Source organism: Schistocerca piceifrons, chromosome 1 (genome assembly GCF_021461385.2).
Source record: "Schistocerca piceifrons isolate TAMUIC-IGC-003096 chromosome 1, iqSchPice1.1, whole genome shotgun sequence".
Taxonomy (NCBI): domain Eukaryota; kingdom Metazoa; phylum Arthropoda; class Insecta; order Orthoptera; family Acrididae; genus Schistocerca; species Schistocerca piceifrons.
The window spans coordinates 837,127,138-837,153,083 of NC_060138.1; the positions used below are offsets into that span (position 1 = coordinate 837,127,138).

The following is a 25,946-nucleotide window of genomic DNA, read 5'->3' on the forward strand; positions in this document are numbered from 1 at the left end:
TGGTTATTCCCTTGATGTAAATTGATCGGTTGATTGCTTGGTGACAGCCCCTCTGACCTCTGAGCGTTTGGTACAGTGAGTGTGTGGATGCCAGGTGTTGGACATGCAGCTACCAGCATGGCTGGAGCTGGTGCAGCTCTCTCCCAGATGGCGCGTGCACAGCTACCCACCTATTGGCAGCCAGTGTGTGGATCAAGATTGTGTGTGTGTGTATGTTCAGAAGGAATTAACTAGCAATACACGACCTCTGGCCTAGGGTGCTGCGTGTGGACATTGGAACATAAGCACTTGGGATGTATGGGTCTTTCAGTGATCTCTGACGTCTAACCGTGGCGACTACAACTATGGAATGGAATGTGGTTTAAATGTGTGATTTTTACTGCTTTTGAATACAGTCCAGTGGACTCTGTTTTACATTGGAAAGGTGGAAGTTGTATTCGTTGTTGTTACTGTACTGTCATGTGGTAGACCCTTCCTCTTCCTCCCATCTTTGTCCTGGTGTAGCCGTGAGACCAACTTAGGGATCACACAGTGCTTTAAAAACCCAATTGCAATATCAAATACCAGAATAACCAATTTATTTTTGCATGTAGTGGTATTGTATGAACGCACAACAGTCCAACCCCTCCGCAGATTGTTTAAGGACAATAGCATGCAACTGTTTTGAAACCTGTAATTTTCAGCTACCTCCAGCATATGGACTTCCTACCAAATGAGCTAACTGTGCCAGTGTCCACCAATAGGAGGCAAGGGAAATAGAGTATCGAAGAGGGAAGAGCAAGGTTTGGAAACCAAGCAGTTTCAGAATCAAATCCCACCAAATATTCCAGCCCTTTAATCCACCTATAGAAAGGCAGGGAAAACCATCCCACACAGAGGATATCAAGTTAATTAATTAGTCACTCAAGCTGATAGAGTGAGGGAATATTTCCAAGACGTCCACAGCCTTGCATTTTCTGAAAGGCTGGGGATTTGCCAGATATCTGCTGCTTTGTTCAGGACAAAGGAGGGGTTAGTATGGCACTTGACAGACGCTACCTACTCCTTGTCGAGTGTCTTAGTTTCATCTGCTACAGGTTTCTATAGCAGTAGAAGTGTGAGAACGAAGGGATATACCGACTACCAGCGCCTTGTCTGCATTAGCTATGAGGGAGGGGGGAAGGGAGGGGGATGGAATCGAAGACAGTTTGGGACGGCATTTTTGTCTATGTGTTTTTGCAGAAATTGGTTCACATAAACAGAAGTAACCACTTGAGACAGAGAGAAAGAGAGTGGGGGGATATATAGATTCAGGAAGTGAGTCTAGTACAAAATTTCAAAGTCATGCTGCTTCCTGATGCTTTATTTTCGGAGGATTAGCGGTGTCCAGCAGTTGTAGTGGTCCCTGACCAGTGGCATGCATGGTGTGATGTGTTCGGCCTGGCAGTCTGATATGATTGCTCCACCAGATATGTTTAGCGCGATCTGTGACAGCGTAATTACTTGTGGTGAGTGTATCACGACAGTATTCCTTACATGATCAGAACAAAAAGCATCTCACTTGTTTAATATTCCATAATGCCTAGCAACCACAAAGTTTTTAAATAAACATTATTCCACACACTGCAGTTAATTTCCTGACAAATTATTTAAATAAATAAACTATATCCTGTACTCTGCTTTGTATCCCATAAATTACGTAAATAAACGGTAGTCCACACATTGGCTAACCTAACACAAATTGTTTAACATAGAACAGGGTAGGTTTGGGATACGATCAGGATAGATCTCGTAGGTGGATCCACTGCAGTGTAATTATGTAATTAGGATATGTAGTTACTGAATGTGAGCCTTTCCCACCAATTGAAAGAGAGATCCCTCCTCTGCAAATTGAATTTTATAAATAAACAATATATCCTCTGTTGTGTAATTGACTTTGATTTCAATTTCGTATCGTGAGATACTTCCTTTCCAGCAGAGGTTGAGTCTTTCTCCCACCAGGTTCGATATGGGGGAGGGGAGAGGTGGAGTGGGGTAGGGGAGGGGTGGAGTGGTGTAGGGGAGGGGAGTACTTGGGGATTTCTCAGAGGGTGAGGGGACAATTAATTTATCAATTTAATTAATTTGTCAAGGAATTTGATATGAAAAGTGTGCTTGCATCGGCGAATGAGAGGTTTGGGGATTTTACAGAGGGCTGAGGGAGGACAAGGTTGAGGGGAAAGGTTGAAGATTTCTCAGAAGAATGGATTATCCCTATGGGGTCATAAATCAACCCATAGGGGTTCATAAATCAATTAGCATAACAATAGCTTAAGGGGAGTAGGAGGGAGCTATAAATCAATCAAGGTTGCCCTGAAGTAGGCAAACTACAATGTGGTGATTAAATGCTGAACCTAAACTGCACTTAGTAAAATTGCAGTCAAGTATTAAATAGTTTATATTTTTATCAAATTTTAAGGTTGTATATTATCACTGTGCAACAATGCAAATGTGAATCGAATGAAAATAGCCATTTCCTATCAATTCCAATGTGCTGATCGTGAATATCACAAAGACAATTTAAAATTAGCTCTAGTTTCCATTTACACTCTTTTATTATGGTGAGATAATTATATATGGATTTTTATGTTAAGTTTAAAATAAAATATTATAATGGTTTGTCAAAGTCATAATAACTAGTAACAATGGATTGTATTATTGTCCCTGGTCTTACTTTGTACGCAAATTGTTGGATATGAACATTTTGATACCAATTTTAGTGATCTTTTTGTCTCCCTCAACTCCAGTGACTTTATTAGTGCATGTAATAATTTTTGCACATTTGTTTCCAGATTAACTACCAGTTGTTCAAGTTGACTATTACTGAAGTGAACAAAAATGCCATGAGTTTGTGTTAACAGTGCTGACACATTTTGCTATGAGTGTGGGGAAGTGACATTTGCTTCACAAAAGCAGTAAATAGCTCATTTGATAAAAAAAGCTTACAGTCGTTATTTTGGGTGAAAAATAGGTGATCAGGATAGACCCTGGGCTCCACATGTGACTGCAACACTTTTGCCAGTAACCTCAGGAATTGGATGCATGGGAAAGGAAGTTCAACGCTCTTTGCAGTGCCCATGATCTGCCGTGAGCCAATTAACCATGTCAGTGACTGCTACATTTGTATGGTTTCTCCTATCAAGCAGGGAATATCTAAGAAGAAGAAGCGGACAGTGATCTATCCTAACATTCCATCTGCCATACGTCTAGTTTTTACATGGGGAAGGATTGCCAATACCGTAACCATCGACAGAGCACGAGATTACTTCTGATGGGGATTCTGAATGTCCTGAACGACGTACATCACAAGATCCAGAGTCTCTTCGAAATATATCATCCACTGATGGTCCACAAAAATTGTCTCAGAATGAGTTAAGTGATCTCATTAGAGATTTGGAGCTCTCTAAAGCTAAGGTTGAGATTTTAGCATCAAGATTGCAGCAGCACAATTTTCTGGAAAGCAATGTAATTGTTTCATTCTACCGCAAAAGAGAGCAACAATTCACTCCTTTTTTTAACATTCAAGATAGTTTTGTGGCATGTGTAGACATAAATGGTCTTATGAAGGCTCTCAGAATTAATTTCAACCCTTATTAGTGGAGACTCTTTATTGATTCGTCAAAGTTGTGCTTAAAAGCGGTGCTTTTACATATTCGTAATGAACTTCCTTCTATTCCTGTTAGGCATAGTGTGCATATGAAAAAGTCATACCAAAACTTGAAAATTTTACTAGAAACCATCAAGTATAATGACTCTCAATGGCAGATTTGTGTTGACTTGAAAGTGGTTGCACTGCTATTAGGTATGCAGTTAGGGTATACTAAATGTTGCTGCTCTCTCTGTGAAGGGGTAACAGAGCTCGTGCATCTCATTACAGTAAACATGAATAGCCCACCAGAAAATCTCTTCAACCAGGTATAAAGAACATTAAGAGTGAACCTCTAGTAGACCCTAAAAAGAATCTGCTCCCACCCTTGCACATCAACTTGGCTCTCATGAAAAGCTTTGTTAAGGGACTGAACAAAGATGGTGACACATTTAAGTACTTAAGGCAAAAATTCCCTTACTTAAGTGATGCCACAGTAAAGGACGGCATCTTTGTAGGCCCACAGATTCGAGGGCTTTTTAGAGACCATACTTTTGATGGTATCATACAAAGTGATGAGAAGCACGCATGGGAATGTTTTTAAGACAGTATGTTTACAGTTCTTAGGGACCAAACGAGAAATAAATTACAAGGTGATTGTAGATAACATGTTGTCATCTTATGAAAAACTTGGTTGCAACATGTCATTGACAATGCATTTCTTACATAGTCATTTTGACTTCTTCCCCAAAGATTCAGGTGCAGTAAGTGATGAACATGGGGAGCGATTTCATCAAGATATTGCCGGATTTGAAAAGTATGCCAGAAAGTGGAGCTCTATTATTTTTGCAGATTACTGCTGGATTGTCATAAGGGATGTTCCCAAGTATTTGTATAAATGTCAAGCCAAACGAAAACGGTCATCTTCTGAATTTATCTCTGAACAAAATATGTATTTGTATATACTGTACATATGGATATTTAACATTTGTAATCCTTTATATACATTTGTGACCAGTTCATTTGTATATTTCCTTTTCTGCTTTACATAGTTCTGGTACATAGTAGACTTACAAAGTATTTTCATTCATGTAATATTATCTTCATTTTTTTCTTAATATTATACTTTTGTGCTTTGAGAATGGCACTGAAATTTATCAATGAATAACAGATAATATAATTCAAGTAATTATTCACTTAAAATTTGTTGTGCTGAATCTTGGAATATGAATGCATATTTAGTTAGTGAGTTATTTATGCAAAAACGTAGATTACATAATTTAAAAAACTAGAGCTAAATATTTATGAAGATGATGATTTTGTATCAGTTTGTATTTGAATAAAAATAACTGACTGAAAATCATGCAATTCACACACTTTCACTTCAAATTTATTGTTTAGTGTTACCTGAGATACAGTCATTTTTAAAAATTCTGTAATAACATTTTTAAATTTTTTAAGCTCTCTATAGTATCACTTTTCTCCATTCCTGGTATTTCTGTTTTATGTTTTATTAATAACGATTGATGTTTCAAGTATTACCCATAAACCTTGTGACCAGACTACAGATTTTTACTGCAGTCTGTTAACCTAGTAATCACCTCTCAATGAGTCAGTAGTAGTAGCGTATCGACAGCTGCAAATAGCAATTGTAAGCAGCGAGTCTACATTCAGTAAAACACCCAGAAGCACATTGTTTATTTTCATCTCTATAATTATATTAAGGGTGAAGAAAAAAATGCCACACTTGTAATCTTCATGTGATTCCTCCTCCAAATTCAAGGCAAAAGCTCATCTAGGGAAGTCGAATTGGTTACGTTTTGAAAACACATTTATAAAAACGAGGAGCTGGCAATACTGTCAAATCGAGCATCGTATCAGAACGTACAGAGCAACAAGTATCATTCCACACTACCATACCAGCTGTCGTAGTTCACTGAATAGACAGCTGAAGCATCACGCCCACATCCACCATGGAGCTAATATTCGAATCCCCGTCAGGTTAATTTTTTTATTTTTTAGTCGTCCATTTCCCGGTCCTTTATAAGCAGGACATAGTTTTGGTACATGACACTAGCCTATCACATGACAGCAGAATGCATTAAACTGCATGCATGTTTCTACTAACAGCAAAGAGCAAAACTATAGCTGGTCCTATCAAGTTCTTGTTGGGTGGCTTCCCAGTGGCACACACAAGTGACAAATACGTCATTATGTCTTTGATGCTGGGTGCATCCGATAGCCAAACTGCTGCTGCTGCTGTCTGTGGTAGTCTCAGAGGCATCTTTTCGATAAGGATGTTTTTTGTCACCTGGAACAACGCCTTTGGGAAACGAATAACCTTCATCCACAAATAATGGACAGAGGTCATCCAAGGACTAGATGGACTCAACGAACAGAGGACGTCTGTTTGAAGTCATTCACCAATCACCTCGGCAAAGTACGAGTGATGCTGCAAGGCAGTTCCTGATATCTCGAAGATTTGTTGTTCAAGTGTTGCAGATGAATAACTGCATCCATATCATTCCACATTAATTCAACACCAGTGGCCAGAAGACTGCATTCACGAATACAGTTTTGTGAATAGCTTTTCCACCAAGTGAAAGGAAACTAACATTTTAAAAATAACTTGATATGGAAGACGGCAAGAATGGGCAGTCAAGGGAAGAGATACTTAACTGTAACCATGAAATTCCATCATGTGACACAGCCGTGGCAGGTAGGGTAAATGGGAATGGAAAAAAAGGACAGTGCGGTATCAGTGCTGCCCCCGCCAGGAGCATGAAAGAACATGCATTTCGACAGCAGTCGAGCCAACCACAACAGACACATTCCAGCTGAGCGGGGTTCGCGCAAAATCCCACAGGCTTAACTGGTAAAATAAGCGCAGCAGAGTGCCCGCTGTTCAGTCACCGAACGCTCATTCTGTAGAAGGGTCCAAAGATCGAGACACGATTTGTCCCTGACTCCTTAAAGGTAAGCGACTGTCAGTTCTTTGACCCAGACTGTCGTGTGAGTCTTGGATGCAGAGAAACACGCGTTCTCCAGGCGAATGAAAGCGTATGGTTCGACAACACATGGAGGGGTGCGGAGGAAACAGGCGACCATTTGCTGTCTCAGTGTCCAGACTTCACGAGCGTCAGAGTAGGTCAGGCGATGGGCGTCATCGTCCACCGAGAGACAGGAATAGCATAAAGGAGTGTCCATTAAATCGATCTCATGTAAACGCTGGTTAGTGGCTAATTTTCCACAGGCGGCGTGATACCATGTCGCTCGGACTCATGTTGGTAGGACGGCTGATGAAGATTGCGCCACACCACCGTCCACCTCGTTAATTGATACTTGATCTCAACGTTGTTACGAGGTACGCCACACAGTAACTGAATGTAGAAATCCATAGGACGTGGGATGCGCTTACATGGGAGGCCAGTGCGGACATAGCTAAGGTCCACAAGAAGGACAGACAGATGCGAAAAATGAGGCGCAACATATCCTACTGACACCAGTGGGGAGGTGGATGCTGGCCTACAAAGATCCAAGAAGTGTTGCGTGAGTGAGTTCCCTGTCCGAGATCACCGTTTGTTCATGATGTTCAGATATAAGGCCGCCGCATTACATTGGACGTTGGTATTCACGTCCCCCACATTTCCAGGGAAGGTGATTATGATGTTTGGTTTGTGGGGCGCTCAACTGTGCGGTCATCAGCACCCATGCAATGTCTCAGTATTTACACAGCCTAATTTTTTTGTCAATCCGGTCTAGCCACTGTTACGAATGATGATGATGAAATAATGATGAAATGACGAGGACAACACAAACACCCACTCCCCAGACAGAGAAAATCTCCAACACGGTAGGGAATCGAACGTGGGACCCCGTGATCCAGAGGCAGCAACGCTAGCCACTAGTCCACGAGCTGCGGACTTCCAGGGAAGGGTGAGCGTGTCATATTTGATCTTAAAAATGTTACCAGTTGTCACGAAGTAGCCCAACGCGACCTGCAGGCTGTGACCAATTGCTGGCGTCATCGGAAGGACCTTGTTAGGTGCGCCTTCTTGGAAACTACATGCACGTTCAGATATTCCACTTGTTGCAAAGCATCAAGGCAATGGAGGTGATGTATCTTGGAAGGCGCACCAGAAGTCTTCTGCTGCGGTGCAACAGATGGTGGACGTAAAGATGATGTCAAAGTATCAGAAGCACTGGACACAAGATAGAGGCGCCAGTTCTTCTCGAATGAGTCCATGGCCAATTGGCATCGCCATGGCCTTGGCAACACCAAAGCACTGCCTGTCGCGTCGCCGTACGTGGAGATCAGATCAAGTGCACGTGTGCTCTCTTCCCAGTGATGGACCAACAGTAAAAGATCATCTGCATACGCTTGACAGCGGAACGTGTATTGCTGCAGGGCGAATCCCAACAACTGCGTCACAAGACTCCCAATAAGTGGCTCCAAGGCGAGAACATAGAGGAACATCGATAGCGGGCATCCCTGATGTAAGGTATGACGGATCAGTGCCAGCCCAGCAATATGACTGTTAACCTGGACAAGGAAGTGGGCGCTGGTCTAGAGACATCGTAGAGTACCAGTGAAGGGAAACCCATCGGCTCCATGACAGCAATGAGGTAACCATATCGCACCTGAACAAAAGCACTGTCAAAATAGATGGCCACCAATGCTGCACGGATACTGCACATAGCTGCTAGAGCAGTCATGTCTTGACTTTCACAAGTGGTCATCTCGGCGTTGATGGTTCCACCTGGCGTCACTTGTCATGTGGATATTATATTCGGAAGGAGCCAACGACATCGTGTCGCCAAAATACGTGCAAATATCTTATAGTCGGCAAAAAGTGAGGTTAGGGGACGGTAATAGGCAACTGTATTCCTCTGTGATGGCTTGTAAATTGGGATGATAATGCCTTCAACAAATGGCAGTGGAGCTGTGGCGGCTGCCGACAACAGTTGATGAAACATCGCAGTCAGCATTGGCGCCATCAAATCCTGGAATGCCCAGTAAAATTCCACAGGAAGACCATCCATCCTATGCGACTTGTTTGGAGCATCCTTCGCTGTCGCATCCTTAACGTTATCACAGTTGAAGTCCTCCATCAGCGTTTCCACTTCGATGCCTGAAATAGTGCTAGTGATTTGGGTCAAAAACGCCTCCAAATCATGAACGTCATATTGTTTGTACTGGTAGATGTGGCTAAAATGTTTCACAAAGCCAGCCACAATACCAGCCTGGTTGGTGGCCCATTGCCCTCCACGAGTGACAAGTTCCAAGACCAAATGTTGCCCGTGGTGCTTCCTTTCAATCACAATCTGGTGCATTGAGGAGTCTCCCTGCCAAGCCATATCTTGACAGTGAGAGACCTGAGGACCACTGCCTGCAATCTGCGATGGGTCAGCGCAATTATGTGAGCCTTTATTCTGTTGTGATTCAACTGAATAACTGGAGAGGGTGGTTGCATACCAAGGTCACGAAGCATAGTGAAGCAGAAGTCTGTTGTATGGCAGTTCCGTGCAGACACTTCCCTACCACACTGCATCAAGACTCGCCGCATCACAGGCTTGGTGCAGTACAGCCACCGAGCCATCACTGTCATATATACTGGACACCGGCGTTCGCACACTGTCCAAACCTCCGCTACACGCTGCCAGCAGTCAGGATTACTAAGGTGTGTGGTGTTTAATTTATATGGCACACGACTGCACCACACCACCTTCTGTGCGAGGAGGATGGTGCCGACGTATACACAGTGGTTCAAAAAATGTTCAGATGTGTGTGAAATCTTATGGGGCTTAACTGCTAAGGTCATCAGTCCCTAAGCTTACATGCTACTTAACCTAAATTATCCTAAGCACAAACACACACACCCACGCCCGAGGGAGGACTCGAACCTCCGCCGGGACCAGCCGCACAGTCCATGACTGCAGCGCCTTAGACCGCTCGGCTAATCCCGCGCTGCTATGCACAGTTGTCTGAGAACGCCAAGGGGCAACGCTAAGCATCGATAAGACCCTGGAAGACGTAAATCGAGGTGACCCGCAGAGTGACCTGTCTGATATGTATAGTCTTGTGCATCACCATGGCGAATCTCCCACGTGTCACGCAGGGAAAGGTCTCGGACGACAAAACGCTTTCCCTGGCAGGAGTTGAAGTGTTGTTGTTGGTCGTTCCAATGTAAAACACAACTGAAGTCACCGCCAAGCAGACAAAGTTCATAGCGGCCAAGAAAGGGCGGAGTGGTCTTCTCAGAGTAAAATTTAGCTTTGTCCCTTCTATGGCCAGAGCCGGACAGGGCATACGTATATACACTACTGGCCATTAAAATTGCTACACCAAGAAGAAGTGCAGATGATAAACGGGTATTCATTCGACAAATATATTGTACTAGAACTGACATGTGATTACATTTTCACGCAATTTGGGTGCATAGATCCTGAGAAATCAGTACCCAGAACAACCACCTCTAGTCGTAATAACGGCCTTGATGCGCCTGGACATTGTATGAAACAGAGCTTGGATGGCGTGTACAGGTACAGCTGCTCATGCAGCTTCAACACAATACCACAGTTCATCAAGAGTAGTGACTGGCGTATTGTGACGTGCCAGTTGCTCGGCCACCATTGACCAGACGTTTTCAATTGATGAGAGATCTGGGAATGTGCTGGCCAGGGCAACAGTCGAACATTTCCTATACCCAGAAAGGCCCGCACAGGAGCTGCAACATGCGGTCGTGCATTATCCTGCTGAAATGTAGGGTTTCGCAGGGATCGAATGAAGGGTAGATCCATGGGTCGTCAATGCGAACAAGAGGTGACCGAGACGTTTAACCAATGGTACCCCATACCATCACGCTGGGTGATACGCCAGTGTGGCGGTGAGGAATACACGCTTCCAATGTGCGTTCGCCGCGATGTCGCCAAACACGGATGCGACCATCGTGGTGCTGTAAACAGAACCTGGATTCATGCGAAAAAAATGGCGTTTTGCCATTCGTGCACCCAGGTTCGTCGTTGAGTACACCATTGCAGGCGCTCCTGTCTGTGATGCAGCGTCAAGGGTAACCGCAGCCATGGTCTCCGAGCTTATATTCCATGATGCTGCAAACGTCCTCGAAATGTTCGTGCAGATGGTTGTTGTCTTGCAAACGTCCCCATCTGTTGACACAGGGATCGAGACGTGGCTGCACGATCCTTTACAGCGATGTGGATAAGATCCCTGTCATCTCAACATCTAGTGATACGAGGCCGTTGGGATCCACCACGGCGTTCCGTATTATCTTCCTGAACCCAACGATTCCATATTCTGCTAACAGTCATTGGATCTCGACCAACGCGAGCAGCAATGTCGCGATACGATAAACCGCAATCGCGATAGGCTATAATCCGAACTTTATCATAGTCGGAAACGTGATGGTACGCATTTCTCCTACTTACACAAGGCATTACAACAACGTTTCACCAGGCAACGCCGGTCAACTGCTGTTTGTGTATGAGAAATCGGTTGGAGACTTTCCTCATGTCAGCACGTTGCAGGTGTCGCCACCGGCACCAACCTTGTGTGAATGCTCTGAAAAGCTAATCATTTGCATATCACAGCATCTTCTTCCTGTCGGTTAAATTTCGCGCCTGTAGCACGTCATCTTCGTGGTGCAGCAATTTTAATGGCCAGTAGTGTACAATGGGAGTGCCCATAATGGCAAATGCCATATCACTCGCAAATGGCAGGTACATGACGTCTTCAACTGATATGCCCTCACGAACGCCACTCTGCGTCCAAGGTCGTCACCAGGAGAGGCGTAAGAGGTGTAATCGGCCACATCCGGCAGGGCGGCGAAATGCATCTCCTGGAGCAGCGTGACGTCAATGTCTGAAGGCCAAATCATTTCCCGTAGAAGGTGAAGGTACTATGTTGTTACGATTGAAGCTGTGGCCCGCCATGTGGAGGAATCTCGCCGGTAGCCAACAGAAGGGTCTGCCGACAGCGCCGCTCGCAGGGTGTCCCTGGAATCCACAGCTGCTGGCGCAGGCACGCGCGCGGGGTCCGATGCATCCTCGACGAGGCCGCTACAGGCCGATGTCGTCGGCGCCTCAGATTTGTCCATACTATCCATCGCAAGCACTGCCTATGGTGGCAGGCTTCGCTCTTGTCACTGTTTGACCGTCTCAAAGTAACATCGCAGTCCTCATCATCTTCAGATGTCACCAAGGTGTCATCAGGGCTATCGGTCACTGAATCACAGATGGAATGTGAGGCGTACCGGTCAGAGGTCGTGCAACACCGCTGCTTGAGCTTCTTTGGTGATCGCTGCTTGCTTCATTATCGGAAGACAGGAGAGATTCCCGAAGTTCCGGCACAAAAGCCGTCGTAGGAACGATGAGTGTTGAGGGAGCGTCCGACGCGGCGTCAGCAGGTGTCGATGTTGTAGGAGTTGGGTGGGACGCAGGCGCCTCCGTTTCTTCGGTCGCAGCATATGGGTGTATACTTGGCGGCATTGGCTCTGTTGGTCGCCGTCGCCAACCAGTAGGCGGCGAAGTGAGGGCCGTCGCATAGATGACAGGCAGTACTGTTCGTGGTGTCTCTCTAGGCGTCTCAGCGGGCGGCTGGCTGGTAGTGATGCGTCGTTGTAGGTACTCCGAGCGTAGATGACCCTCTTTGCGACACCCAGAGCAGGTCTTGGGCTGACCGTCGTATGTAACGTTCGCGCGACACCCATTGCAGTTTCCGTAGGACAGCACGTGACATCGAAGGTCTATCGTGATCTGATTCACCTCGTTTAAAGTGAGGTACGTACTGAACTGCACCCAGCATTCTACGGTGTGATCGTAAAGCCGGAAGGCCGCTATGATCTCTTCCCTCGGCGGCTCGAAAAGCAGCTGAAACACGCGTATGGTATGCCATACGCTGAAGCTCACATGTGCCACCGTTTCCTCGCCGACGTTTCCGTCAACGTGACAAAACCGTAAACCATGTTGAGCAGGTTTGAAGATCCTGCCACCGGCCGCATTTTCAACGACCTTCAGCCGGCCGGGGTGTCCGAGCGGTTGTAGGCGCTACAGTTTGGAACCACGCGACCACTACGGTCGCAGGTTGGAATCCTGCCTCGGGCATGGATATGTGTGACGTCCTTAGGTTAGTTAGGTTTAAGTAGTTCTACGTTCTAAGGGACTGATGACCTCAGCAGTTAAGTCCCATAGTGCTCAGAGCCATTTTTTTTTTCAACGACCTTCAAATGTACGACACTGCCGAGAATGGAAAGGTATATTCCCAGTATGTCCGATGGTGTTATCTGAACCTCACCTCGGAAAAAGAGTTCTATTTCCAGCGCTTTGGATCGTGTATATTGACTGTTATAGGAGAATCAAAGTGTTCTTTCCTGAAGCGGTTGGCCAGTGCGTCCGCGCTGCTCGGCTTCTAAAGCCAAACTGCTGAGCTAATGTGGCAGCGCTGGCACAGTGCAGATTTCATGTTACGTGTTCTTGGCCCGCGCTGCACGCAGCTACACCCTTGCCAGAGCCTTGTTTTTAAACTGCATTTTCTATTATTGGCGGAACCAAGTTTTGCTTATTCCCTGCTCGCTTCTGTCTTGGCTCTGAGCACTATGGGACTTAACATCTATGGTCATCAGTCCCCTAGAACTTAGAACTACTTAAACCTAACTAACCTAAGGACGGCACACAACACCCAGCTTCTGTCTTCATATTCTGCTTAATCTTAGGAACTACCGTGTGGATTTTGATCCGCTTTTCACTAATAGGAAGGTTAATTCTAGGGTAGAGGGGTCTGAGCACTAAGGGACTTAACATTTGAAGTCATCAGTCCTCTAGAACTTAGAACTACTTAAACCTAACCTAAGGATATCACACGCAGCCATGCCCGAGGCAGGATTCGGATCTGCGACCATAGCGGTCGGATTCTAGGAAAGCTTTATGTACACAAGTTATAAATATTTCGTGGAAAAAGCGCTGAACTATGATGATTTAAATTCCTCTACTAATAAAGCGGCATAGTTGTGGCAATTCCAGACAGCAACGAAACTTGAGAAGAACGCGAGTCGGGCCTGGTGGTCTAGTGTGAAGCGTGTGACTGAAAACCCCAAAGTCACGGGATCGAATTCCGGTCAGTACACTGATTTTTTACTTTTTTTAACCTAATATTCACCTCTCAGTGTTGCAGACATTCTCCAGAAGCTAACCGTGGTTCGGCTTCCATGCTAAACTATAGGTCTCATTTTTTCATAGTAGAACCTAAGCCGAGCCTGATAGTCTTATTAACCGGCCGCTGTGGTCGAGCGGTTGTAGGCGCTTAAGTTCGGAACCGCGCTGCTACGGTCACAGGCTCGAATCCTGCATCCTGCCTCGGGCATGGTGTTTGTGATGTCCTTAGGTTAGTTTTTTTTTTTTGGTCTAGCAGTAAAGCGCTTGTTTGGTAACCGGTCGGACCCCGGGCTTTTATCACAGTTTTTCATTCTAGCAGTCACTTCTCAATGATGTGAAGATTCGCCAGAGACGAAACGAAAAAGAAGAAAAAAAACAAAACGCGAAGAATGTCACCCATGGCTGACCGTTCAAATGACAGCCCTCTTTGTCCACATCATTGTCTGATCCTAACTAAAACACTTTCGTAACATTATTAAAGCAAAATAGATACTTGGACCTACTGTTTAAGAAAGAACAGGACAGAGTGGAATAGGAAAAGGGGATTAATGTGACGTGGCCAATTCGATGGAAGTGTTTCAGTCGACAATCGCTGAACATCATGTCATTGTCGTCATTTTTACGTGGTTTTTTGTTATTTGTGTACTCTGTGACGTAGACATAGTTCATAATAGCTTAGTGTTTGGTCTAACGGTTTTATTCCTGCGTGTATACTTGTATTTGGGACTTATGAGTAATATACAAAATTGCAACCACAATAACTAAAAAATAAAATAATTTTTAATAGCCATAAGCGGACACGAACATATTTAATATACGAGGGTTGGAACTTAAATAGTGGCAATTACGTATTTACAGCTCGTACAAAATAGATACTTTCTTCAAAGTTTTACTGACCTTCAAAGTAGTCATCAGTATTGTGTGTAACCCATTGCCAGCGGTGTAGAAGTCGTGGGACACACTTAGCAGTGCCAGTTGTGTTGACAGAGTGGCAAGGTCTATTGCCTGACGAATCTGTAGCATTTCTGAAGCGAATTCCGTGAAGTGTTTCCTTCGGTTTAGAATTCGAGTTGACCTCACGAGGGCTTAAGTCAGGGGAGTGCAGTAGGTGGTACAGCACTTAGCAGCCCTATCAGTGAAACAAATCAGTAACAACTTGCACTGTAGGTGCTGGAGCAATGATGGTCAGGTCCTGCAGAAAGTGTCATCACTTCTGTCTATAACCTGGTCGTAGGTTGTGTTCCAAAAACGAACAGCATAGCGAAAGAAGTGATGACACTTTCTGCAGGATCTGAAAATTATTTTACAGGACAATGTGTGGATGCAAGCTGTTACTGATTTGTTTGACTGATGGGGCTGCTAAGAGCATCCTACGACTTCCACATCACTGGCAACGGGTTATACACAATGCTGGTGACTTCTGCGAAGGTCAGTAAAACTTTGAAACAAGTATCTATCTTGTGCGAGTAGTTGCCACTATTAAAGTTCCAACCCTCGTATGTTAAATCTATTTATTCGCTTACACAATATACTTTCGACAATATTTTCAAACCTGCTACCAAATCTCACTGAAGCCTTAATTTGTTCGTCTTTTTTACCCTTAGTATAGTCACACATCATTTTCGACTGATGTATTTGAGTTTTAGGGCATATATGACATGGAAGTATGTACCTAAATCGTAATATGAAGCATAATAATGAAACAGTGCAGTCTGAGGGATTGCCCGCATCTCGTGGTCGTGCGGTAGCGTTCTCGCTTCCCACGTCCGGGTTCCCGGGTTCGATTGCCGGCGGGGTCAGGGATTTTCTCTGCCTCGTGATGGCTGGGTGTTGTGTGCTGTCCTTAGGTTAGTTAGGTTTAAGTAGTTCTAAGTTCTAGGGTACTGATGACCATAGATGTTAAGTCCCATAGTGCTCAGAGCCATTTGAACCATTTAGTCTGAGGGATTAGGTCAGTCAGACACCGTAACAGGCATGCCGCTAGCAAATTTGCTCATCAGTTCGTATAGATTTACCAGACTTACCGTTCCACCTTCGTACATTCGTTACTTTCATATGAATGTCGATGCGTCGCGTTAGTGCTACAACTATCAAAAATTCTAGATTTCCTCGTTTTAGCGCGCGAGCGCACACACACACGCACATACACACATTAAGAAACACAAGTGAGATTCGCATAGTCAACTCCCGAACAGCTGGAAAGAGGTACATTTACTGCACGTTACGTACGTCGAAGACGGGAGCTTATCGTATGTTACCTGTACTCGCCGCTACGCTCTAGACGGTGCCGTTCCATACAATGCCAACAGGCTCAGTGCGCAGCAGATACAAACAGGAAGAACGCAAAGGAATAAGTGACAAGAGAGAGTCCACCGCTGTTGTCTCATTTGAACGGAGAGATTGTTTGCTGTTACGCTTTGCCTTATTGGCACTTCCCTTTTCTTTTTTAGCGTGAAAGCTCCTAATAGTTGCGAAGCCAGTCAACGGCTGCTTTCGGTCACACTCAGCGGCGCAGTTCCGCCGTTCGCTTTCGCAATGTGTGCGTTTCTATTCGATCGACACACCGGTACGAAATTCCTGCCGCGAACGTCTGCCACTTCTATTACTTACATAACTGGCAAAGCTCTCGACGGAAATAAGTGTGCCTTGCATGTACTGTGTCCTGGCTACAAGTAAATGTAAATAAAGGTTTACAACGGGAGTCTGATGCGTTAAGCGAAGATGCTGAAGTGAGCTCCATTGTACTCGAATACACTTTTACGTTTTTCCTCCGCAGAACTGACATGTATCGGCCGTTACTGATTTCACTGCGACGAAACTGATAGCATTTTTCTTGCCTGACCCAATCTGCTGCACTCCTTTCTGCACTATGAAACATGACACAGTCTTGAAATAAGTAATTTGAAATTTCTTGGCAGATGAAAACTGTGTACCTGCACTCCTTTCTGCACTATGAAACATGACACAGTCTTGAAATAAGTAATTTGAAATTTCTTGGCAGATGAAAACTGTGTACCTGACCGGGAAGCGACCCTGGGAACTTTGCCTATAGTGGACACGCGTACTGCAGAGTTTTAATCTGCCAATAAGTTTGAAATCAGCGCATACACTGCTGCAGAGTGGGAAAATTAATCCGAAAAGAAGTCATTTTCTTTCATGAAGCTGTTTTTTATTTTTTTTCCTCAAAACATGTGGCCATTTGTGTCGTATATTTTGAAACTCGCAAACCTACTCATTAAAACCCATAGGGTAATTTCTGTTGACCTAGAATTATGAAGTTTGGAACAATAGAGGTTTTACAGTACAAGTAAAAAAAAATAAGGAAACTGTTAATCTGTAATTGTAGCAGACGGAAAAAATATTTCTATATCTACATCTGCATGGATACTCTGCAAATCACATTTAAGACCCTGGCAGAGGGTTCATCGAACCACCTTCACAATTATCTATTATTCCAATCTCGTATAACGCGCGGAAAGGATGAACACCTATATCTTTCTCTAAGAGCTCTGATTTCCCTTATTTTATCTTGGTGATCCTTCCTCCCTATGTAAGTCGGTGTCAACAAAATATTTTCACATTCGGAGGAGAAAGTTGGTGATTGGAATTTCGTGAGAAGATTCCGTCGCAACTAAAAACGCCTTTCTTTTAATGATGTCCATCCCAAATCCTGTATCATTTCTGTGACACTCTCTCCCATATTTCGCGATAATACAAAACGTGCTACCTTTCTTTGAACTTTTTCGATGTACTCCGTCAGTCCTATCTGGTAAGGATCCCACACCGAGCAGCAGTACTCTAAGAGATGACGGACAAGTGTAATGTAAGCAGTCTCCTTAGCAGGTCTGTTACACTTTCTAAGTGTCTTGCCAATAAAACGCAGTCTTTGGTTAGCCTCCCCACAACATTTTCTATGTGTTCCTTCCAATGAAACCCTCTAACAGTAAGGTGAAGTTTCCTGACATAAACGGTTAGGTGGGGTTGGATCAAACCCCACCCTCCAAATATCGATTTTTCGGAGTAAAATAAAAAAAATGAATAATGGGAAAAAGTTTTGTTATCAATTAAACACATATAATATTTGTTATAACAACAAGTTTATTTTTATTTTTATGGTCAATAAGTAAGAATATAAAGTACTTTGGAAAAAATAGGAACTTGATTACAAAAAAATACCTTAATAGAAATATTCTCTATAAAATTATTGAAAACATAGTAAAAATCAATAAATTCAGTCATCAACTAGGAACTTGAGTGCTTTAGAAATTCTAAAGATAGGAACTAAATGAGAAACATCTCTTACTAATTGTAGAAAATAATTATAGTGTCAGCAGTTTCGAAATATAAAGTTCTCAATAATAAATGGCTTTGCACACATAATGTAACAGGAACAAATAATAAATGTATAATATTATCCTGGAAACGATCACATACAGCCCTGAAAATACATATTTGGCTCAATTTATCACATCTCAGTTTCTTTACAGCCAGGGCATATAATAACTTTATGCTCCCCACATACAGAACGATTACACTTACCACAAAAAGCATTCCCCTTCCTATCTTATGATCTGTCACAAAAATCACGTCTTCTTTTCTTTAGTGGCTGTGCTTGGGTAGGCTTGTCTAATTCGATTAGTTCTTTTTCTAAAAGTTTCCAGTAGACGCACGAAGCTCACGGGGAAGATGTGTGTTATTCAACCTCTTTTCCGTAAGAGGTTTTGTCAAAGATAGCGCAAGATTTTTGAGAAATGATATTCTCGCATCATTTTAAAAGCTGTTCATTTGGTATTGCTTTTGTAATTGATAAAACTTTTTATAGCAGCGATGTCTAAAATAGCATAAAAGTACCGGATGGGCCATTTTCTCTATTTTCTTTTTGTGGTCCTGCTGTGGCAAAGTATATCTAATACAACGACCCCTCCTTCAGTTAGATTGTAGAACTCCACAATTTCAGGCTTATTTGATTTTTCATTTATCTCTCCAGAGAAGTGCATAGACGACATCAGTAAAACTTTTTTATTTTTCTTTGGGGTAAGTGACACCAAAGTTTTGTCGTCCTGGTACATAATTGTTGCAGAGCCTATTGGAGCGGAAAGCAGCATTGATGGTGGCATTTGCGGTTTGTTCCTCCTCAATGTACCTACAAATGTGAGTTTATTTTGGAGGAGGGCGTCAGTTTTCTGCATCGATATTGTCGCCATCGTCTGACTCAGCCTCCTGTCGGAGGAACTCGTTGCATATCTCCTCAGGAGTTCTAAGGAGTTGATGCGCCATTTTAGTAAGATACTAGAAGAGAAAACAAAACTTAGATCTAATATAAACATCAATATGGAATTGAATCCTCCCCACAAAAGAAACTAATAAGTGTGACGTAAACAGTAAGGTGGGGTCGGATCCAACTGGAGCGCGGGTAATGTAGGTTTCGGATAGAGAGGGTAGCTGCTGGTCACTCACCAGACTGACGTGGGCTCCTCGGCGTTCTCGGGCCGACTGTCTGGTAGGGTAGCTGGAACCACAGCGCTCTCAGAAAAGGGAGTGGGGAGTTATAAACAAAACAGACTCGCTGGGGTCGGATCCAACCGCAACCTTACCCCTAGAGGGTTAAGTTGTTCGTAATTGTAATACCTAGGTATTTAGTTGAATTTACGGCTTTTAGATTAGACTGATTAACGTGTAACCGAAGTTTAACGAGTTCCTTTTAGCGCTCATGTGGATGACCTCACACTTTTCGTTATTTAAGGTCAACTGCCACATTTCACGCCATTCCGATATTTCTTCTAAATCGTTTTGCAGTTTGTTTTGGTCTTCTGATGACTTTATTAGTCGATAAACGACAGCGTCATCTGCAAACAACCGAAGACGGCTGCTCAGATTGTCTCCCAAATCGTTTATATAGATAAGGAACAGCAAAGGACCTATAAGGCTACCTTGCGGAACGCCAGAAATCACTTCTGTTTTACTCGACGACTTTCCGTCAGTTACTACGAACTTTGGCCTCTCTGACAGGAAATCACAAATCCAGTCTCATATCTGAGACGATATTGCATAAGCACGCAATTTCACTACAAGCCGCTTGTGTGGTACAGTGTCAAAAGCCTTCCGCAAATCCAAAAATATGGAATCGATCTGAAATCCCTTGTCAATAGCACTCAGCACTTCACGTGAATAAAGAGCTAGTTGTGTTTCACAAGAACGATGTTTTCTAAACCCATGTTGACTGTGTATCAAAAAATGGTTCAAATGGCTCTGAGCACTATGGGACTAAACTTCTGAGGCCATCAGTCCCCTAGAACTTAGAACTAATTAAAACTAACTAACCTAAGGACACCACACACATCCATGCCCGAGGCAGGATTCGAACCTGCAACCGTAGCGGTCGCGCGGTTCCAGACTGGAGAGCCTAGAACCGCTCGGCCACAACGGCCGGCCAACTGTGTATCAATAGACCGTTTTCTTCGAGGTGATTCATTATGTTCGAACACAATATATGTTCTAAAATGCTGCTGCATATCGACGTTAACGATATGGGCCTGTAATTTAACGGATTGGTCCTACTACCTTTCTTGAATATTAGCGTGACCCGTGCAACATTCCAGTCTTTGGGTACGGATCTTTCGTCGAGCGAACGGTTGTATATGATTGTTAGGTATGGAGCTAATGCATCAGCATACTCCAAAATGAATCTAAATGGTATACAGTCTGGACCAGAAGACTTGCTTTTGCCGGCCAGAGTGGCCGAGCGGTTCTATGCGCTACGGTCTGGAACCGCGCGACCGCTACGATCGCAGGTTCGAATCCTGCCTCGGGCATCATGTGTGTGATGTCCTTAGGTTAGTTAGGTTTAAGTAGTTCTAAGTTCTAGGGGACTGATGACCTCAGATGTTAAGTCCCATAGTGCTCAGAGCCGTTTGAACCACAAATAAGTTGAATGATGAGAACATGCGGCGAAGAGATGAAGCTTGCTCAAGATTACTCGATGCGTTTGTGACGCACCCACAGCTGGGCAAAGTCTTCTTCTGAGATGAATGTGCAATTTATCGAGCTTGTTGGAATACGGATATTTTTCTGGAGCAAAGAAAACCCGTATGACTGTGAAGAGTTAGAAAATAATCGCCCTCGTGTTATTATATAGACTGGAATGGCCAGCAGACACCTCAAAGGACCGTGTTTCTTTGACGGTACTGTGAATCAACATTCTTACTTGCAAATGTTGCGTGAATAGTTTATTCCAGAGCTCCAGAGACTGAACATTTTTCATGACAGTTGGGTTCATCAAGATGGATCGACTGCCTGCTACGCTCTGTGTTCGAGAATTCTTGGATGACGTGTTACCGCAGAGGTGGATAGGGAGAGTATTAGTGCATTTGCCAGTGCCGATCAAGTGGCCTCCGAGGAGTCCAGAACTGACATCATGCGACAGTTCCCTGCTGGGAATAACTAAGCAGCGCCGGCCGGGGTGGCTGAGCGGTTCTAGGCGCTACAGTCTGGAACCGCACGACTGCTACGGTCGCAGTTTCGAATCCTGCCTCGGGCATGGGTGTGTGTGATGTCCTTAGGTTAGTTAGGTTTAAGTAGTTCTAAGTCCTAGGGGACAGATGACCTCAGACGTTAAGTCCCATAGTGCTCAGAGCCATTTGAACCATTTAATTAAGCAGTATGTTGCGATGTAATGACACCAGAGAATTGACGAATAGAGGCAAGCTGTTAGGGAGGCATTCGAGGAAATCGCACTGTCTATCCTTCGGAAAATTGCACACATGACCTGGCGGGTTACCATTTTGTGCTTGACAATGATGATATCCACACTGATATTCTGCATCACTAAATAAGGTGGAACTTAAAGTATCAACGTTTGTTAGACATCTGATGTCACATGTTCGAAATAAATAAACAAATAAATACACGTCATGACCAAAAAAGAGGGGGTAACAGGACTTTCGAACCAGACTGTAAGTGCACAACCAACATGCGGGTTTAGTCCCTGTACCAACTTACATTATACATTGAAATAGGTCAGAGTATCTCTTGAAAAGGAAACACACATGTTGTGCTGCATTTATCATGACGTGCTAGAAGCATTTACCATCAACTTGATTATTTCAAATAAAAGACAGAGTGACGCTGGAAAATACTTCTTTCAAGGAATTTATAGCTGCTGTGGGCTCAAGCATTAAAAAAGATTGTTGAAGGCTCAAAGCAGCAACCAAATTAGTGGAGAAGGCTTTCAGAGGGGGAGCTGGAGATTTCTTGGGTTGGCAATGACAGGACTGTTTTTTGAGTAAAACCACACTTATTCTCTGAGGCAGTCCCGTTTTACGAGAGTGTGGTTTGACCTTCGTCCTCCATCCATGAAGAACCATTCTGGGAAGTCCACGGACTATCCTTCAAAGGGTGCCACAATTTCCTAACTGGACTAAAAGGGTTTCCCAGCCACAAACTACGTTTGTGTGTGGAAATAGGGGAAAGCCGAAGGGTGCCAAATTAGTGAATAGAGGGTATGTTTAAGAATATGTACTTAAAGTCCATTAAATTTTCAGCTGGCTAGATGGTTTTGTGCACAGGCTCATTGACCTCTGTTTTTTTCATGTTTTTTTTTGCTTTTCATGTATTTTTACTCTTCAGAGGACTTGCTCAGAATCTGGCATCTGCCATTCTTTGAAAGACACTCTTTGAGAATAGTCCCTTTTACATACTAGGAAAAACTGGCCGCAAGCTTGCAGGCCTTTTTTCGCGTAGGGCTACAGGGCTTCACCGGGTGCTTTGATTTTGTTCAGTTTCTAGTATGAACTGACCTGCCGAAGTGGTGCAGTGGTTAAGCACAATGGACTCGCATTCAGTTCGTTGGTAGTCTGTTACAAGGGCACAAATAAACACACTCACACGTTTCCAAAGCAGCCTTGGAAAAGGGCAGAATCCACGAATGACGATCTGAGCAAGAAATGGAAAAAAAAAACATATTTTAAAAGTCAAAGAATTGCATATAAAGACACTCAGTTTGCAAAGAAGGTTCCTTACAAATCATTCGTGCGATCCATCCTAGAATATTGCTCAAGTGTGTGTGACCCTTACCTAATAGGACTAACAAGGCATATTGAATTTATACTGACAAGGGCAGCACGAATGGTCACAGGTTTGTTTCATCCGTGCAAGAGTGTCACAGAGATGCTGAAGAAACTGAAATGGCAGATTCTTGAAAATATATGTAAACTACCCAGAGAAAGCCTGCTCACATGGTTTCAAGGATGGGTTTTAAAATATGCCGCTAGGAATATAATACGACCACCTATACAGTATAGTAGTATAGCTATGGATTTTTATAATGGTTCAAATGGCTCTGAGCACTATGGGACTCAGCTGCTGAGGTCAATAGTCCCCTAGAACTTAGAACTAGTTAAACCTAACTAACCTAAGGACATCACAAACATCCATGCCCGAGGCAGGATTCGAACCTGCGACCGTAGCGGTCTTGCGGTTCCAGACTGCAGCGCCTTTAACCGTGGGTTTTTATACTCCATATATTTTTAAAGATGTGTAATCTATGTCTGTCCGAATATTTATTAGACTATCACGTAAAATATGAAGCAAATCATTCAGGAACATTTGGAGCTTTTTGCTAATTACATTTTCCCTTTACGCAGTATACATGTATTAAAAATGTATATACTCCATAAAGGGGAAATGTAGTATGCAGTATATATTTATATACCATATGTATTAAACTCCCCCATGAACCATGGACCTTGCCGTTGGTGGGGACGCTCAGTGACACAGATAGCCGTACCGTAGGTGCAACCATAAATGACGAGTATCTATTGAGAGACGAGACAAACGTATGGTTTCTGAAGAGGAACAACAGCCTTTTCAGTAGTTGCAGCGGAAAAGGCTTGGATGAATGACTGAGCTGGGTTTGCAACGTCAACCAAAACAGCATTGCTGTGCTGGTACTGCGGACACTGAAGGCAAGTGGGAACTACAGCTGCAATTTTTGCCGAGGGCATGCAGCTTTACTGTATGGTTAAATGATGATGTCGACCTCATGGGTAAAATATTCCAGAGGTAAAATAGTCCCCCATTTGGATCTCTAGGCGAGGGCTGCTCAGATGGAAGTCGTTATCAGGAGAAACAAAATTGGTGTTCTACGGATCGCAGCGTAGAATGTTAGATTCCTTAATCAGGCAGGTAGGTTAGAAAATTTAAGAAGGGAAATGAGTAGGTTAAATTTAGATATAGTGTTTTAGTGAAGTTCGATGGCAGGAGGAACAAGATTTCTGGTCAGGTGAATATAGGAGTAGCGGGGAGACAGGGCCATCACTCCAGTTTTGATATCAAATTGATATACAAAATTAATTAAATTGATCAATTAATCCCCTCGTCCCCGACCACGCCCACCCCCGGTCCCGGATAACGACACGTGAAGGTTAGGTTAGTGTACTTTATTTATTTTGGTTGGGAAACTGAAGTAAAGGTAAGTCCTAATTATGTAATTAATGATAGAGATAGGGCCTCATTACACAACTATATGCCTAGTGCTACACAATAACGGCCTCAAATCGCAATACCAACCAAAAAACCGACGATACCATACAATTGGTGTTATCCAGCTGGAAAAAAATTTCACAATACCACCCGAAACTAGTGACAGACACACTCGAACTCTGTCCTTCACCTACAAGCTGTTTCTCGTTGTCACATTTCAAGGCACTTTTATAAAAATCGATAATGTGATTACCGACATTTTTGTGCACTCCCGGACTTCTGATTTGACATATAAATTTATTATACATCCTTACCCTTCAGCTGCAAGTCATCCACGTGAAACAGTTAATCCCAAATGTTTTTGCTATTTCCCTGGCAATCGCCCTCCATGCAGAAGTCGGTATTTGATGTTAGGTAGTTCTAAATATCCATCAGGTATTAGGAAGGAAGACTAGACCAACCAATATACACTTTGGGTTTTGGTTGCTCTGGAGAACGTGTGCAATGTTGTTGCTGAAATTGGAAACAAAAAATTACACCGAAAATGGTAAGTCCCTTAGCAAGAAGAATTTAAATGTGCTTACACCCATTACAGAACCGTTTTGCGATAATGTTATGGTAGTTAAAAGTCTGTGATGAAATGGACTGTCATGACCAATTCTAAAAGGAAAGGTCTGTAATGTTAAAGAAGGAGATATATTGGTCATCGAACTATTATCTAAATAGTAAATTCTCCAAGTTCATCACTAATAGACATACATATTATTTCTGATACATGAGATCGGCAGTGTGACGACAAGGGGATTATTGGAAAAAAATTGACAAGGAAGCAGTGGAAACCATTTCGAAGAAATATGGGAATCCTGTGGCTATATCATATAAAGTGGAATTAACTGACGCTAAAATGCATGTTCTAACGGAAGAACTACCTGGAATATTGCAGCATCTTTGTATAGACGAACATTGCCTTTTGTACTAGGACACAACACAAAATTTTACCAAGAATTTTACACTGAAGCGCGCATGTAAACAGGCAGAATACAGCGCTGCGGACAGCAACGGCATTATAACGAAACAAGTGTCTGACGCAGCTATTAGATCGTTTACTGGCAGGTTATCAAGATTTAAGTGAGTTTGAACGTGGTGTTACAGACGGCGCACGAGCGATGGGACACAGAATCTCCGAGGTAGCGATGATGTGGGATTTTCCCATACGACCATTTCACGAGTGTATCGTGAGTATCAGGAATACTGTAAAACATGAAATCTCCAACATCGCTGTGGCCGGAAAAAGACCCTATAAGAATAGAACCAACGACGACTGAAGAGAATCATTCACCGTGGCAGAAGGGCTACTCTTCCGCAAATTGCTGCGGATTTAAATGCTGGGCCATCAACACGTGTCAGCATGCGAATTATTCAACGAAACGTCATCGTTGGAGCCAAAGAGCGACTCGAGTACTCATGGTGACTGCATGACACAATACTTTACTCCTCGCCTGGGTACGTTACACCGACATTGCACTGTTGATGACCTGAAACATGTTTTCTGGTCGGACGAATCTCGTTTCAAATTGTATCGAGCAGATGGACGTGTAGTGTACGGGTGTGGAGACAATCTGATGATTCCGTGAACCCTGCACATCAGCAAGAGACTGTTCAAGCTAGTGGAGGCTGTGGGGCGAGTGCAGTTGGA

General features: G+C 43.6%; 1 protein-coding gene across 1 annotated transcript in view; it reads right to left on the reverse strand.

The window, feature by feature from the left end:
* Positions 1–11,727, reverse strand: part of LOC124775508 (probable cytochrome P450 49a1) — a 148,323-nt gene extending 136,596 nt beyond the window's left edge. The window contains exon 1 of the mRNA XM_047250344.1: positions 11,533–11,727. Coding sequence (XP_047106300.1) covers positions 11,533–11,727 — 195 coding nt within the window. The remainder of the gene's footprint in view (positions 1–11,532) is intronic.
* Positions 11,728–25,946: the final 14,219 nt, after the last annotated feature.